The sequence below is a fragment of the Hippopotamus amphibius genome, chromosome 1, assembly GCF_030028045.1.
Source record: "Hippopotamus amphibius kiboko isolate mHipAmp2 chromosome 1, mHipAmp2.hap2, whole genome shotgun sequence".
Lineage (NCBI taxonomy): Eukaryota > Metazoa > Chordata > Mammalia > Artiodactyla > Hippopotamidae > Hippopotamus > Hippopotamus amphibius.
The window spans coordinates 168294527-168308924 of NC_080186.1; the positions used below are offsets into that span (position 1 = coordinate 168294527).

Sequence of the window (14398 nt, forward strand, 5' to 3'; positions counted from 1 at the left end):
CAGGATCTCATTGCTAGTTTACTGCCCTTGAGGACACCGCCCATTTTTGTAAAAGGGAGCGGGATTATTATGAAACCGGAACCGGCTACCCCAGTGGAGAGACTGGGAGCAAGGACTGAATTCTAATCTAAATGCCCGTTTCATATTTTGGTCAGTAACATGCCTTTTTGTTATTCTTTAACTTGTTCAGACAAATGTAAAATTTTAACTTTGACCATCCCAGCCTACCGGGATTAAATGTTTCCCTCAGATTCGTTATTTCTGCACAGAGTTAAGAGTTGAAGGGTAATTTAAAAAAGCAACTAGATGAAAAAAAAATCAACTAGATGATTCTAAAGCATCACTGTCCAATAGAATAAGTACCTGCGTTTGTAGTTTAAAGTTTTCTAGTAGTCATATTAATAAAGTTACCAGATTTAGCAGATAAAAGTATAGGACGCCCAGTTAAAATTTGAATTTCTGATAAACAACGAATTTTTTTTTTTTTTTTGGCCACTCCACATGGCTTGCAGGAATCAGTTCCCTGACCAGGGACTGAACTCTGGCAACGCCAGTGAAAGCCAGGAATCCTAACCATGAGGCCACCGGGAACTGCCAAACAACAAATAATTTTATGCTAATAAAATATGTGCAGGGACATATGGAATTCAAACGTGTTGTGTAGGGCAACCCTACATAATAAAGTCAAAAGAAATGGGTGAAATTGATTTTAGTAATGTATTTGTTTAATGCAATATATCCATAACATTATTGTTCCATAATGTAATCAATATAGAAATTATTGGAATATTTTATATTCTTACATAAATAAGATCGTATATTTTTTAAATTTTCATGCTAAATCTTAAGAATCCAGTGTGTATTTTATAGCACATTTCAATTCGGATTAGCCACATTTTAAGAGCTCAGTAGCCACATGTAGCTTGTGGGCTGTCTTATTGCACAGCACTGTCCTAAGGCTTTTAAGAATTAGGGTTGCTAAATTTAACATTGGAGCATTTTCCTTTTTATAATAATAGTGGCTTAGTGATAGAAAACTAAATATACACTTTTAAGTGTAATCGGTTGGAAAAACTATTTAACAGTGATTATATTCTATACTGAAGATAAAAATAGAGAAGGGGAAGCTAACCTTGCCAGCATATTTCACACAAGGAAATAAACATTTTCATAAAGCACAGTAGTTTTTTTTAAAATTAGGCTAAAATTCTTCACACAAGTCTTAGTCATTTCCTTTGTTTTTTTAGTTTATTTATTTATTGGCTGCGTTGGGTCTTCATTGCTGCACAGGGCTTTCGAGGAGAGCGGAGTTTACTCTTTGTGGTGGTGCATGGGCTTCTCAGCCCAGTGGCTTCTCTTTTTGTGGAGCATGGGCTCTAGGCTCAGGCTTCGGTAGTTATGGCACATGGGCTCGAGAGCACAGACTTAGTATTTGTGGCACACGGGCTTTGTTGCTCCTCGGCATGTGGGATCGTCCAGGCCCAGGGATCAGGGACTGAACCCATGTCCTCTGCATTGGCAGGCGGATTCTTAACCAGGGAAGCCCCAGTCATTTCCTTTACACTTACTGTCCAGTATTCTTGCCTGCTGAAGGTGCCTGGCTAGGATTAAATGAACTTAATCCTTTCTAACATCTTATCTCAAGTAACAGTCCTTTACTGAAAATAACAGAAAAGGAAAACCGAGCTTCTTGAACATAAACCTTTTTCTTGTATCAACTCTCAAAGTTGTTTTAATATTTCAAAATAAATGGAAGCTTCTATGAGAAAAACGCTGACCTGTGTCCAGACCAAACAAGATGAAAAAGTCTTATTTTAAGAAATATCAGTTGGGCATCAGAAAAAAGTCCTGAAAGGGTTTGGAAACAATTTACTAGGCTACAGAAGAAGCTGCAGATCTTGAAAAGAAAACAAACCATTTCTCATAAATGGCTTGTCCACATGCACAAAGCCAAGAGCAACTCAGGGCCTTCCAGTTATTGGTGGGGCAGGGATTACTCTCTGAATGTTGTTATTATTTAAATTGCATCTTTAAAAAAAGAGATTGAACTCAGAATCTGAGAGAATCAATTACCTGAGGCCCTTTAACCCTCAAGATTCTGAATTAGGATGTTCCTATTTTATAAATAAGAGAAAATAAAACTGACATATATGGTAGATAGATTCAGGGTTAGAACACTAGATTAAATGGATTAAAATATTAGCAGATGTGGTAGTTGGTCTCCAAGACAGCACCCAATGATCCTTGTGTCCTGGTATTATGTAACGAAAATCAAAATTGAGTCAGTATTGCTAAGAGAGCTTTATAAAATGGAGGCAGAGGCCATTAAAGAAGTATGATTTATGGACATCTCAGTCTGGATGGAATCTGACCTTTTGACCTGATGAAGTCATTCCAGCTAACTCAAACTAATTATTGGGACCCATACCCTAAATTAACTTGTGATAGTCTGTCTACTTATCAGATTCCTACCCTAAAACAACTCATGATTCCTTAAGGACAACTATTTTCTGACTTGCATCAGAGTCAGTTATAATTCTTGCCAAGCAACTTTTCACAACCTCCACGGCTTTTTGTCTTTTTTTTTTTTAAATGGTTGTTGCTATTTTTATTTTTTGTTTTAATTTTTATTGGAGTATAGTTACTTTACAATGTTGTGTTAGTTTCTACTGTACAGCATAGTGAATCAGCTATACATATATATATATAGCCCCTCTTTTCTGGGTTTCCTTCCCATTTAGGTCACCACAGAGCACTGAGTAGAGTTCCTTGAGCTATACAGTAGGTTCTCAGTAGTTATCTATTTTATACATAGTATCAATAGTGTATATATATGTCAATCCCAATCTCCCAATTCATCCCACCCCCACCTTTCCGCCTTGGTATCCATACATTTGTTCTCTATGTCTGTGTCTCTATTTCTGCTTTGTAAATAAGATCATCTGGCTTTTTGTCTTTATAAACCCCTGATTCTTTCTCTTCCATGGAACACTCCTTCAGGGTTACCCTGATCTGTGTCTCCTGAACTGCAATTCTTATGACTCCAAGTAAACTCTTATTTATAGCCTCCTGCATTTTTTTTTTTTTTTGGCTGACAGTATTCGTATCCTTGTGTAATCTCCTCCCACTTTGTACCAGGATTGATCCATATGACCAACAGCATATAGCACAAGTGATGTTTCATCACTTCAATGATTACATTTTAAAGTAACTTCCCTCTTAGATGTTTTCTCTTTCTCTCTCTCTCTCTGTCTCTTTCTTTGGGAGAGGCAAGTTGCCTGCCATGTTGTAAGCAGCCCTTTGAGTGTCCCAGGTGATGGCAAAGAATGAAGACTCCTGCCAACAGCCAGTGAGGAACTAAAGCGCTCTGACCTGATTGTGAGCGGCAACTTCAGCATCAGTTGAGTCTTCAGATGACTGTAGCCCTAGCCCATAGCTTGACTGCAACCTCATGAGAAAACCGTGAGCCAGAACCACCCAGCTAAGGTAGCTCCCAGATTCCTGAACCTCATCAATTGTGAGAGATAAATGTTCACTGTCTTAAGCTGCTAAATTATGGGGTACTTTGTTATGCAGCAATATAGAACTAATACACTATTGAACAATATGTTGAATTAAAATACAGGAGAATAAACATCTGTAACTGCTTGATTTGTTTTACCTTCTTTTCAACAGAATAGAATTTTACAGATAAACTTTATAATTTATTTCCCTGACAAGAGATAGCATAGTGTCTTGGTTAAAAGCATAACCTCTGTATAAAGCTCAGTATTCAATTGCTGACTCCTTCAAGTCCTGGTTTGGGAAGTGTTTAAAGCTTTCCAAGCCTCAGTTTCCCAGATGATAGTGCTTAGCTCAGTACCTATGACACATGAAGTGTGAAATAAATATTAGCTATAATTAATAGTTTTATTTTGATTACTGACTCTAAAGAAGCACCTTTGGACGTGTCTGTAGGTTGTGTGGGATGAAGCAGTCACTACTTATTTGCCTGAGGAAGAGGAAGCCTCCAAGAAAGAACTCCTTTTGAGAAAAAAAGAGTAGAGGGTCAAGGCTAAGTCCAATATTGCGCATCAGAATGGAGGAGGATTCAGAGGGTCTGTCCAGCCTCTGCTGTTGATCCCAAAGATTGTGTACAGATTTTATGGAAAGGGGACCTTGAACAAAATCTGAAATAGCTATTTTTGCTAAGATCTCCGTCCGGCATTGTTTGCCTTGGCCTCATAACCTCAGAGTATGACACAAGAGTGGAGGAACAGGAATCTATCCGCCTCATCAGACAATATCCCAAGTGGCATGTCATCACTCATGCATATCAGCATTTTGGGTACAGTAGAGCAGTTGTGGCTGAGCTTGGCATTGCAGGAATTCAGTTGTCAGTGGGTATACAGCACTTTTCTGCTGTTCTCTGGGTGTCCACTACAGATACATCTCAGAAAAGAGAAAAAGAGCAGTCTATATTCATGAGCTCAACTGTGGTTGGAGGTTTGACTTTGAAGGAGATTGGAGTTGCACAAATAGGAGGGCCAGAGAAGTCACATTTGTACTGTTACTATGATTCTACATTTTTTTCCCAACAGTAGGTATCATGTATTTATTAGCAGTCCTGACAGTGAGCATTGGTGCGGACACATCAAGAGAAGAAGAGGCAACATTCCATTTTTCCCATTTCCAGACAAGTGCAGCTATTTTGACAATAGTGATGTTCTGATATGGTAAGATGCAAGTGACCTTGACACAACATAAATGTGTGATACTTCATATGTGAGCCTCCTTATAGACCTAGCTTGGTTCTTCTCCAGTGTATTCTCTTGGAGTTGTACCTGATTTTATTACCAGTCTTCGTTAGAATCCGTTGGGGAATGGGATGATGCTGCTTTTGTTTCTTGGCCAGGAATCGCTTGATTCTGAAAGTCTCGTGAGAAGGCATGGTGAGGAGCTAATTCAGCCACGCAGAGGATGGTGGAGAAGAGAAAAGAGCTGATTCTATATTTTAATGCTAGTCTGTTTTGGCCTGGACAGATAGGTAACTAATCATGAAAAGAATGGGCCTTGAAACATTCTGTAGACTAGAAAATTATATAATCAAATACTTTGAACAATTTTTTGAGGACTTAGATGTCCAGACTTTTCCTTTGAAAGAGTGTAATTTCCAATGTGAAAACCCACAATTTGGCTTCAAGAACACATGAAAGTGGGCTTCCTAGGTGGCGCAGTGGTTAAGAGTCCACCTGCCAATGCAGGGGACACAGGTTCGATCCCTGCTCCAGGAAGATCCCACATGCTGCGGAGCAACTAAGCCCGTGCGCCACAACTATTGAGCCTGCGCTTTAGAGCCCGTGAGCCACAACTATTGAGCCCATGTGCTGCAACTACTGAAGCCCATGCACCTAGAGCCCGTGCTCTGCAACAAGAGAAGCCATGGCAATGAGGAGCCCGCGCACCACAACGAAGAGTAGCCCCCACTCACTGCAACTAAAAAGAAAACCCGTGCACATCAGAAAAGACCCAACACAGCCAATAAAATAAATAAATAAATAAATAAATAAATAAATAAATAAATAAATTTATAAAAAAAAAAACACATGAAAGTTTTCAAATTCCATGTAAATGATTACTCATTGCCACAAACCTGAGTGGGGTTAGGAATGTAAACTTGTTCCCTTCAGGTATATCTTCATAAAATGAGATGTGAAATAGGCTGTTTGCATTTTAAAGGCTGGTTATCACATTCTAGAATAGATGGAGAAGACTTTGGTGACAGCTAATGTTAGAAATACAAGTTTTCCCCAAAGGCCTTTATATATATGTGTGACATAGAAGGAAAATTGGGTCATTAATGTTACTCACTTGTTTGTTCATTCAGCAAATATTTGAATAGGCTGTTATGTGCCTAACCCTGTTCTGAGAATTGAGAAAAGCAAGATTTCTGTTCTCACGGAGCTCACATTTTCAGTTGGGAGATGGTAGAACTGACAATAAACTTGTGAAAATAAATATGAAATTCAAATAGTGGTTAAGTGCCAAGTAGGGATAAAAGAGCATGATGGTGTAAAGAGTGACAGTCAGTGGGTGGCTACTTTAGACTGAATGGTGAGAGAATATTTATCTGAGAAAGTAATATCTGAGAAGCAGGGTTGAGAAGGAACCTATGATGTGAGGCACTGGGAAGACAGTGTTCCAAGCAGAGGGGCAGCGAGCGCAAAGGCTGTGAGGTGAGGGTATGCATTTGGGGTGTTCGAGCAATAGAGGGAAGACCAGCGTGACTGGAACATGGTGATCAAAATGAGTAGTGGTGGGACATAAGGTCCCACGTTGGCAAGAGGCCAGATCATCTAGTGCTTTGTAGACAGTGGCAAGGAGTTTGAATTTTATACTTGGTGCAATGAGAAACCATCAGTATTTTCAAGCAGAGAAAGGACAAGGAGTGATTTCTATCATAGAAAGTACTCTGGCTGCTATGTGGAGAATTGACTGCAGAGGACAAGAATGAAAATAGGTCGACTGGTTAGGAAGCTATTGCAGCGTCACAGGCAAGAGCATAGGATGGCCTGAAGTAGAGTGGTATCTGTGGAAGAGATAAGAGGATGAATTCAGAATACATTTTGGAAGCAAAAGGTAACATGACTTACTATTGGATATGGGGATGAGAGAATAAATTAAGGATGACTCCTGGATTTTTGGCTTAAGCAACTTGGCACCAGATTTTGGAATGAGGAAATTGGGTGAGTGGGGGGAAATTAAGAGTTTTACTTTATTTTAATTAAAAGTTTTTTATTGTGGTAAAATACACATTATGAAATTTATCATCTTGACTCTTTTTACCTGTACAGTTCAGGGGTGTTAACTACATTCACATTGTTTTACAACCATCACCATCCTCCATTTCTAGAACTCTTTCCAATTTGCAAAATTGAAACTCTGTGTCCATTAAACAATAACTGCCCACTCCCCACTCCCCCCAGCCCCTGGCAACCACCCTTCTACTTTCTGTCTCTGTGAATTTGACCATTCTAGGTACCTCATATAAATGGAATCATACAGTATTTGTCCTTTTGTGACTGCTTATTTCAGTAAGCATAATGTCCTCAAGGTTGATCTGTGCTATAGCAGTTGTCAGAATTTTCTTCCCTTTAAGGCTGAATAATATGCCACTGTATGTATGAATAATATTCCTCAGTTTGTTTTTCCATTCATCTGTCAATGGACACTTGGGTTGCTTCCATCTTTTGGCTATTGTGAACAATGTGAACAATAGGTGTATAAATATCTCTTCAAGTCCATGCTTTCAGTTCTTTGAGTATATACCTAGAGATGGAAGTCCTGGATTATACAGTAGCTCTATTTTTAATTTTGAGGGAAACTGCCATACTGTTTTCCATAGGGACTGCATCATTTTACAACAGTGCACAAAGGTCCCAATTTTGCTGCATCCTCCTTGACACTTGTTATTTTCTCTTTTTTCAATAGTAGCTATCCTAACAAGGTGTGAGGTGGTATCTCATTGTGATTTTGATTTGTATTTCCCTGATGGTTAGTGATATTGAGCATTGTTTCATGTGCTTATTGGTCATTTGTATATTTTCTTTGAAGAAATGTCTATTCAAGTCCTTTGCCCATCTTAATTGGGTTATTTTTGTTGTTGTGTTGTAGGAGTTTTTGTTTTTCTTTTTTCTTTTTTTTTTGGCGACGAGGATGGGATTGTTGTAGGAGTTTTTTAAAAATATTCTGGACAGTAACCCCTTATAAGATATATGGTTTCCATATATTTTCTCCCATTCCACAGGTTGCCTTTTTACTCTGTTGATCAGATCCTTTTATGTACAGAAGTTTTAAGTTTTGACGTAGTTCACTTTTATCGATTTTTTCTTTTGTTGCCTGTGCAAAAGTTTTGTTTTAAATATAAACTTATATTTAAATGTATTAATATTTTAAATTTATGTTTAAATATAAGTCTGGAGATAGTTGTATATATGAGTCTGAGGATCATGGGAGAGGTCAGAATGAGATATAAATTAGAGCGTTATCCACATATGGATGGTATTTATAGCCACGGGTCTGGATGAGATCAACCAAGAGAGAAGATACATAGGAACACATAGGTTTCCTTATGGGATACAGTTATACTGGAGTAAGATTCTATAGGAAAATATCAGAAGGTTTTGACTGAGTTAAATTTGGATAATATAAGTTATTGAAGATTAATATATTAATCTTTTGAGCTAGATGTCAGGTTAGAAATTAGAAATTCCTGGGAAAGTATCAACACTCTGCTATTGTATTATTACAATAGCAATACTAACAATAGCCCAAGACATCATTTAGTCCTCACAAGAGCTGTATAAGATATTCTTATTGTCCTCACTTTACAGATAGAGAAACTGAAGTAAGTAATTTACCCAGTTATTATAGTTAGTATGTGGCAGGGTCAAATTAAAACTCTGGTCTGTCCGCCTCAAGCCTACACTGTTAATTAGTACTCTTGTTATTATGAAAAATAAAATTTATCCCTCAGCCCTTACCAACTCACAGCATTCAGTCTCCTTAGGTTTCATATCACCATAGTCACGTCTTTGTTGGTAGTGAATGGTCCAAGAAAGATAGTTAGGCTGATCTGCAGTCTCTTCTTTTGAACACTTTGGATCTTAACACTGTGCCAGGTTCTCATATACCAAAAAAAGAAAAAGAAGGTTGATAGACATGGCATGCTAAGATCAACAGAAGTGTCATGTTTTTACTCCCTTTCATCTTCCATCTAGATACTACGGTCCTTTGCTTCAATCTCAGTTCCTCCATTGTCTTGTCATTCTGCTCACCTGTATGCAAAGCCCCAAATCCAACCAGTTGCGCATTTCATTCCTACTCTGGGACACACACAACCATGTGAATTGGTGTCTCTACAAATTTATCTTTTCTGTCACGGCTGGACTTTCACCACACTTGTCACTCTCCCAACCCACATGTTCCTCCAGCCCATCAATGATCCCTCTTCCCTTCTGTATCTTAATTCAGGAGCACATTAAGAGTGAAGAGTTAAATGGTTTGACTTATCTTGGGCTTAGATTTTGCAAGATTAGTAAACAAAAGGACTAGGGTAGTGGTATGAGTGAATTGAGGGGATCGTGAGGTAGAAACTGAAAGGGAAAGGAAAGGATGTCAAGGTCAGAGCTAAAGGGTTGTGAGGAAAATAAAAGGTCCTGGAATGAGGTGGAGTTGTTGTGACTGATGACCGGGCCCAGGGTGTGTCCTTGACAGGGAGGGATTATAGAGCTGGTAAAGGTCAGGTATTATGAGGATGTGGTGTAGGATTACTCATTGTCCTGAGCACAAAAGCCATCAATACCTCAGATCAGGTTCCAGAGAACTCACAGAATGTGGATGAGCAACTAGCAGATTGTTGGTAACAGCAACCAGAAGGACACAGCATAGACCTCGAAGGAGACATTTTATATATATGAAGGTGAAGGAGTTATGGTGGGGAACAGGGAAAATCCTGAAACCTTACCTGGCTCTGATGTTCATAGGAAGTGGAAAAGAAAGAGCCTCCATTTGAGGCGAGGACATGGCGAGAGCAACCCAGGGATATTCTTGATGGAGGAAAGCGGTCTGTCCACAGTGGAGTTGGGGTTTCAGAGGACACAGTAGAAGGGAAGGAAACAGTGGGAGGGTGAGACAGTGGGCTATGCAGGGACAGAGGGGAGTCAAAATGAGAGTATTTGACAAAGGGATTAACTTTTCAGTGTTGGAGAGAGATGGTTTCAGCGCTCTCAAAATCAGCTTTCAGACATTTCTATGGTAACACAGAGGCACTGGGTGATAGTTCAAATCCTCATAATTTTTGGTGACCCATTCAGCAGTCTGTTAAATATAACCTTATGATAAGGTAATTCACCTCAGCAGAGCAAATTCAACTTGGTCTAAATCAGGGTAGAGGTGACTGCTGCTCAAGCAGAGTGAGAGGAGAGAGAAAAATGCCGAGGTCTGGATGGCAGAAAATGACTTTGACCTGGGTTTGAGCTCCACAGAGCTCAGCTCCAGGTTGGGCACTGGGCTAGTGGCTGAGGCCACAAAGGAAGGAGTTTATAATCTGGCTAGACTGAGCCCATGGAGAGCTCTGATTTTACATTCTTCATGTTTTTCATCTTTGCTTCCCAGGACTGTGCACTTTATTATCATATAGGAGTTAAAAAAATAAAAACTTTTATTGAGTTGACACTCAAAATAAAAATTTTTTACTTTTTAACTTCTATATGATTATAAAAATACGTTATTTGTGTAACAATTATAAAGTATGGAAAACTATAGAAAGAAAACTAAAATAGAAGTCATCTATAATTCCCCATCCAAACATACCTACTGTTAATACCTTGAGATATTTCCTTCTAGTTTTTTTCCCATGCCCTTTAAACATAGTTTATTCATGCATACAGTCATTAATTGGTCAATACTATTGTATACTTTTAAAACTACTTGCATTATATCACAAGTATTTATCATTTTATTAAAAATAATTCTTAAACACTATTTTTAAAGGCTGAATATTATTCTTTCATAAAGACGCACCAGAACTTCCCTGGTGGTCCCGTGGTTAAGACTTGGCCTTCCAGTGCAGGGGGTGCAGGTTTGATCCCTGGGCGGCAAACTAAGATCCCACATGCCTCAGGGCCAAAAAACCAAAACATAAAAACAGTAGCAATATCGTAACAAATTCAGTAAGACTTAAAAAAAATGGTCCACATCAAAAAAAAAAATCTTTAAAAAAATAATAAAAACACACATCGTTATTTAACTATTTCTATACTGTTTTTAAAATTGATTAAAAAACATTAAATTTTACCATCTTACCTATTTTTTTTTTTTTGTGGCACACGGGCTTAGTTGCTCCGCGGCATGTGGGATCTTCCTGGAGCAGGGATCGAACCCGTGACCTCTGCATTGGTAGGCGGATTCTTAACCACTGCACCACCTAGGAAGCCCCCATCTTACCTATTTTTAAGTGTGCAGTTCTGTAGTATTAAATATATTTATATTCTTGTGCACAGACCTCTAGAACTTTTTCATCTTGCAAAACCAAAATGCACCAAGCACTAACTCCTCCTCCTTTCTTTTTCCCTCTTCCCCCACCCTTGGTAACCATCTTTCTAATTTGTGTTTCTATAATTTTGACTGTTTTAGATACTTCATATGAGTGGAATCATACAGAATTTGTCCTTTTGTGACTGCTTATTTCACTTAGCATAGTGTCCTTAAGGTTCCTCCTTTTTTAAGGCTTTATAACATTCCATTGTATATATAAACCACATTTTCTTTATCCACTCATCTGTAGATGGACATTTGGTCTACTTCTAGCTCTGCTATTGTGAATAATGCTGTGATGAACATGGGTGTGCAAATAGCTCTTTGAGATCCTGCTTTGAATTATTTTGGATATCTACCCAGGAATGGAATTGATGGCTGCACCATCTTACATTCTCGCCAACGGTGCACAAGGATTCCAGTTTCTCCACATGCTCACCAATACGTGTTTTCTGTTCTTTTGATAGCAGCCATCCTAATGGGTATGAGGTGGTATCTCATTGTGGTTTTCATTTGCATTTCTTTAATGATTAGTGATATTGAGCATCATTTCATATGCATGCAGGCCATTTTTATATCTTCTTTGGAGAACTGTCTATTCAGTTCCTTTCCCCATTTTTAAAATCAGGTTATTTGTTTTTTTGTTGTTGAGTTGTAGAAGTATTCTGGATATTAACCCTTTATCAGATATGTGATTTGCAAATATTTTCTCTCATTCCATAGATTGCCTTTTTGTTCTGGTGTTTCCTTAGACACTTGGAAGTTTTTAAGTTTGATGTAGTCCATTTGTCTGTTTTTGCTTTTGTCACCAATGCTTTGGTGTCTTAGCCAAGAAATTATTGCCAAATTCAATGTCCTGAAGCTCTTCTTCTCAGAGTTTTATAGTTTTAGGTCTTACACTTAGGTCTGTTTTAATTTTTGTACATGGTGTAGGGTATGGTCCAATTTCATTCTTTTGCACATGAATGTCCAGTTTTTTAAAAAAAAAACATTTATTGAAGAGACTGTCCTTTCCCCATTGTGTAGTCTTGGCATGCTTGTCGAAAATAATTTGGCCATATATTCAAGAGTTTATTTCTGGGCTCTCTATTCTGTTCCATTAGTTCATATATCTTACTTTATGCCAGTACCACACTGTCTTGATTACTGTTGCTTTATAGTATTATTTTTGAAACCAGGAAGTGAGAGGCCTCCAGTTCTTTCCTTCTTTGTCAAGATTGTTTTGGCTATTTCAGGGTTCCTTAAGATTCCATATGAGGGACTTCCCTGGTGCACAGTGGTTAAGACTCAGTGCTCCCAATGCAGGGGGCCCAGGTTCGATCCCTGGTCAGAGAACTAGATCCTACATGCATGCCGCAACTAAGAGTTTGCATGCCACAACTAAGGAGCCCTCAAGCTGCAACTAAAGAGCCCATATGCCACAACCAAATAAATAAGTAAATATTAAAAAAAGAGAGAGAGAGAGAGAGATTCCATATGAGTTTTAGGATGGTTTTCTCCTAGTTCTGCAAAAAATGCCATTGAGATTTTGATAGAGATTGCATTGAATCTGTAGATCAGTTTGGTTAGTATGGACATTTCTATGATATTTGAGTCTTCCAATCCATAAGCATGGTGTGTCTTTCCATTTATTTGTATCTTCTTTGATTTCTTTTAGCAGTGTTTCATATTTTCAGTGTACAAGTCTTTCAACTCCTTTGCTAGGCCATACTTAATTTTTTAAGATTGCAAATAATGCTTTGATAAACATCTACATGCATAAATATTTCATATATCTCTGATTATTTCTTAGTTGTTGAGTTACTACATCAAAAAAAAAATTCCAGGCATTTTAAGGCTCTGGAAACACTTTGCCATTTATTTTCTAGAAAAAATAAACCAGTTTACATTCCCACCAGAAGAACATGAGAGTGTTTCTCATCATACTCAATATTGAATATAGTCATTTTGTCATTTGTGTTAATGTGTTACATGGAAAATGGCATCACATTGTCACTTCACTTGTGAAGCAAGACCTTTATTTTTTTTTTGACCACCTGGCTTGTGGAATCTTAGTTCCCTGATCAGGGATTGAACCCGGGCCCTCAGCAGTGAAAGTGTGGAGTCCTAACCACTGGACCATGGGGGCATACCCAAGAACACTTTTTTTTTGTATGTTTATTGGCCAGCCAATGTTTTCTTGTTTGAAAACTAACTTCTTTTGCCCATTTAACTATAATAATGATAATAACACATTCATTCATTTTTTTCAACAAATATTTATTGAGCACCTACTATGTGCCAAGCACTGTTCTAACTACTGAGGAGACAGAAATGCTTCTCATAGAATGTAAGCTCCATAAGGAAAGAGAAGAATGCAAAGTGAGGAAATAAATTAGCTAGGATGTCAGGGAGTGATTGGAGAAAAATGAAGCAGAGATGGATAAGTTAGGACAAAAAGAGAACAGGATATAATTTTAAGTAGGGTCTTCAGGGAAGGATTGACTAGGCAGGTGACATTTGAGCAAAGACATAAAGGAAGTAAGGGAGCCAGCCATGTAAATACCTGGGAAGAGCATTCCCAAGAAGAGGGAACATGCAGAACTATATGTAATAAACAACAAGGTCCTACCGTATAGCACAGGGAACTACATTCAATATCCTATGATAAACCATAATGGAAAAGAATATGAAAAAGAATATATGTATATTATATACATATATGTATGTATAACTGAGCCACTTTGCTATGCAGCAGAAATTAAACACATTATAAATCAACTATACTTTAATAAAATAAAAAAAAAAATAAAGTATATGTAGCATGTTCAAAGGAGAGCAAGGCCTGAGTAGCCTGAATGAAGACAGCAATGGAGAGAGTAATAGGAGATGAAGTCAAGGAGCTAAAGGGTGGGGACACATGGAGTAGGGCCCTAAAATTTGGGTGATCATATACAATTTATCATCCAAATTGGGACATTTTAAGAGTGAAAGGTGGGGGAGGTATTAATAATTACACTAGGTCTATAGATGGAAGCTGCAGTTGTCCTGGGAAAAGCAGGACATGGGATCATCCTACTTATAGACCATTGTAAGGACTTTAGCTTCTAAAAACTCTGACTGAGGGACTTCCCTAGTGGTCAAGTGGGTAAGACTCCATGCTCCCAATGCAGGGCGCCCAGGTTTGTTCCCTGGTTGGGGAACTAGATCCCACATGCATGCTGAAACTCAGAAGTCATCATGCTGCAACTGAAAGATCCCACGTGCCGCAACGAAGATCCCACATACCACAACTAAGACCCGGAGGAGCCAAAAATAAAAATAAATAAATAAATAAATATTT

At 38.2% G+C, this 14398-nt stretch overlaps 1 protein-coding gene and 1 long non-coding RNA gene across 6 annotated transcripts in view; one reads left to right on the top strand and one right to left on the bottom strand.

The window, feature by feature from the left end:
- The window catches only part of LOC130853523 (uncharacterized), a 65709-nt gene that overhangs the window by 485 nt on the left and 50826 nt on the right, over positions 1-14398 (top strand). The window lies entirely within an intron of this gene.
- On the bottom strand, positions 4743-4930 carry LOC130853516 (60S ribosomal protein L39-like). Its single transcript, XM_057735524.1, has one exon. The coding sequence runs from the start codon at positions 4928-4930 to the stop codon at positions 4775-4777; it is 156 nt and encodes a 51-aa protein (XP_057591507.1). The 3' UTR covers positions 4743-4774.

Bases quoted from the DNA above. Each gene is read 5' to 3' on its own strand.
- LOC130853516 (XM_057735524.1), bottom strand. From the start codon at position 4,930: ATGCCTTCTCACGAGACTTTCAGAATCAAGCGATTCCTGGCCAAGAAA.